This window comes from Lottia gigantea (assembly GCF_000327385.1).
Source record: "Lottia gigantea unplaced genomic scaffold LOTGIsca_2210, whole genome shotgun sequence".
Taxonomy (NCBI): domain Eukaryota; kingdom Metazoa; phylum Mollusca; class Gastropoda; family Lottiidae; genus Lottia; species Lottia gigantea.
This window is the reverse complement of record NW_008708567.1, coordinates 7216-9410: the sequence shown is the minus strand read 5'-3', so window position 1 is coordinate 9410 and position 2195 is coordinate 7216. Positions and strand designations below refer to the sequence as shown.

Here is a 2195-nt window from a genome sequence, read left to right as displayed (position 1 = left end):
GTTGTCCCGTTTAATACAACCAGCAATCGAGCAAGCAAGATAGTTCATGCNCACTATAAGAGCCTTCAAGAGAAATTCCCCCATGTCTATAAGCAGAAAATGATAGTTGCATATTCAAAAAATAAGAACTTAAATGATAATATTGTTCATAGTAAACTAAAAACAATCAGTACATAACAGATACTATACTTCTCGCCCATCGGGCGAGTTATTTTTTCTAATTTCAGATCAGAATAAGAACAGAAGAAAACCCAATATCAAGACCCTTAATCCTAATTTCTAAATAAAGTGTCTGCTCCACCCTAGGCCTGTACATTTGGGAGAATCAAACCCTCCCTTCCCCGAAATCTAATACTGTCCGTGCCAGGCCAGATCAGACAATTTATTTTGACTTTGGTATATTTTATTTCATCTTATATATATTTTATTTTTTTTTGTATATATTGTATATGTTAGGATTTTGACATTTGTTTCTCGTGCATATAACAAACTTTCTTCAAAAAAATTTGCATTAATCTTTTAATCTAACCAAGTAAATTCAATTGCCATTATTTATGTTTTTCTTCCATGTAAATTATACTCCGAAATAATCCATCCATTTAAATTACTACTCGGGTATAATCAAAATTCAACGTTAGTTCTAATCAATTTACAATTCACTAATCCCGCTTATTTTATCAAATATTTCTCATGTTTATATATTTTATATTTTTGTATTCTTGATTTCTGATTATTTATGCTTTTCATTTATGTAAATTGTACTCTGAGATAATCTAATCCTCCTGAATTATTACTCAGATATAATCAAAATCTAATCCAATATTTCTATAATCCTCAATTGATCAAAGATATGACTCAACTAATTAAGAAATCAAAAATAATCCTAATCCTCAACTGATCAAAGATATGACATGATTCACTCAATAATTTTTAGAAAATCAAAAACCTGTATTAACTGACTACTATATAAATCGCAAATTAAATCTCATTTCATAACCATTCCTCGACACTTGAAAAAGGATAATATTTCGAAAACCGGTTCGTGTCAATTGCGTAAGTTTTTGTTTTACTTGTTATAATTTTTCACATCATTGTTAGCGTTATTTATCACCTAAATATATATTTTTTTGCATTTTTCATCTTGCTTTATATATCCCCAAACCCAGTTTGACTTATTTGCATAATTTGATCCCAACATTTTCACGCTAGCATATACAGTTTCCTCCTGTTACATCCGTTGTACATTCCCTTCTAACCCCAAGTTATTTTCATTATGCTCCCCAACTACAACAACCACTGGCAAGAAGCCAGAAATAGAAACACTAATCGTCAACCAAACCAATATCACGTACCTTACAACGGCCCTGTCTTCCATCGACCTCTACCACCTACCAATCGCCGACCACCAACCAACCCATCCAGCTATATCCCACCCCATCGCCGACCTACCTACAACACAGCCTACCAATCAAGAGGTAACCATCGACCTGACCAACAACAGAAACGACTACCAGCCCACCGACGCCAACCAGTCCCCACTCATAAGGAGGAAGAACCCTTTGTGAAGGTGTTCTTCCAAGTTTTGCAGTGCCTCCATCATTTGGCAATCCTTACCCTTCATCAGCAAGGCCAACCAGCATTTACCTTCAAACGCAAAGTCTCTGAGTTGGATGGTTTTATCCGTCCAGCAATGAAAACATCAGCTGTCGACGCGAATATTAGATCCCTCAATCGGACATGGCTCTGTAAGGTTACGCAGGTCCTGATCGACCATTACCAAACCACACTTCAAGAGAAGCTGACCACCATTCGTACCAAGTCTTTATCATCACCTGCCGTCGACCGCATCGTTTCTCATGCCCTGTCCTGGGCCCGTCGCTCCTATGGGAAACGTCTCACTCAAGCTGTAATTTCCAAATTCTACCAAACAATCAACGAAACAAAAACCAGAGTAACCATATCTCTACCAACTGAAATGGACACTACACCTGCACCATCTAGAGCTACCACGCTGCCGAACCAAACCCCTAAACGAGCCCGAAGTTCACCTACCCCTAGTCCAGCAGACATAGGTAAACGCTCTCGTAGAGAGGGCACACCCCTTCTCTTTTCACTTTCAGACTCGTCTTCCCCTTCCACACCATCTGAATCTTCACCACGTGATCCAGGATCCGCCAACCTTTCTTCCTTCTGTG

General features: G+C 37.9%; 1 protein-coding gene across 1 annotated transcript in view; it reads left to right on the top strand.

Moving 5' to 3' along the window:
- Positions 1–1273: 1273 nt before the first annotated feature.
- The window catches only part of LOTGIDRAFT_176597 (hypothetical protein), a gene marked incomplete at both ends in the record, with an annotated part of 6829 nt that continues 5907 nt past the window's right edge, over positions 1274–2195 (top strand). The window contains one exon of the mRNA XM_009054708.1: positions 1274–2072. Within this exon, the coding sequence (XP_009052956.1) occupies positions 1274–2072 (799 nt within the window). The remainder of the gene's footprint in view (positions 2073–2195) is intronic.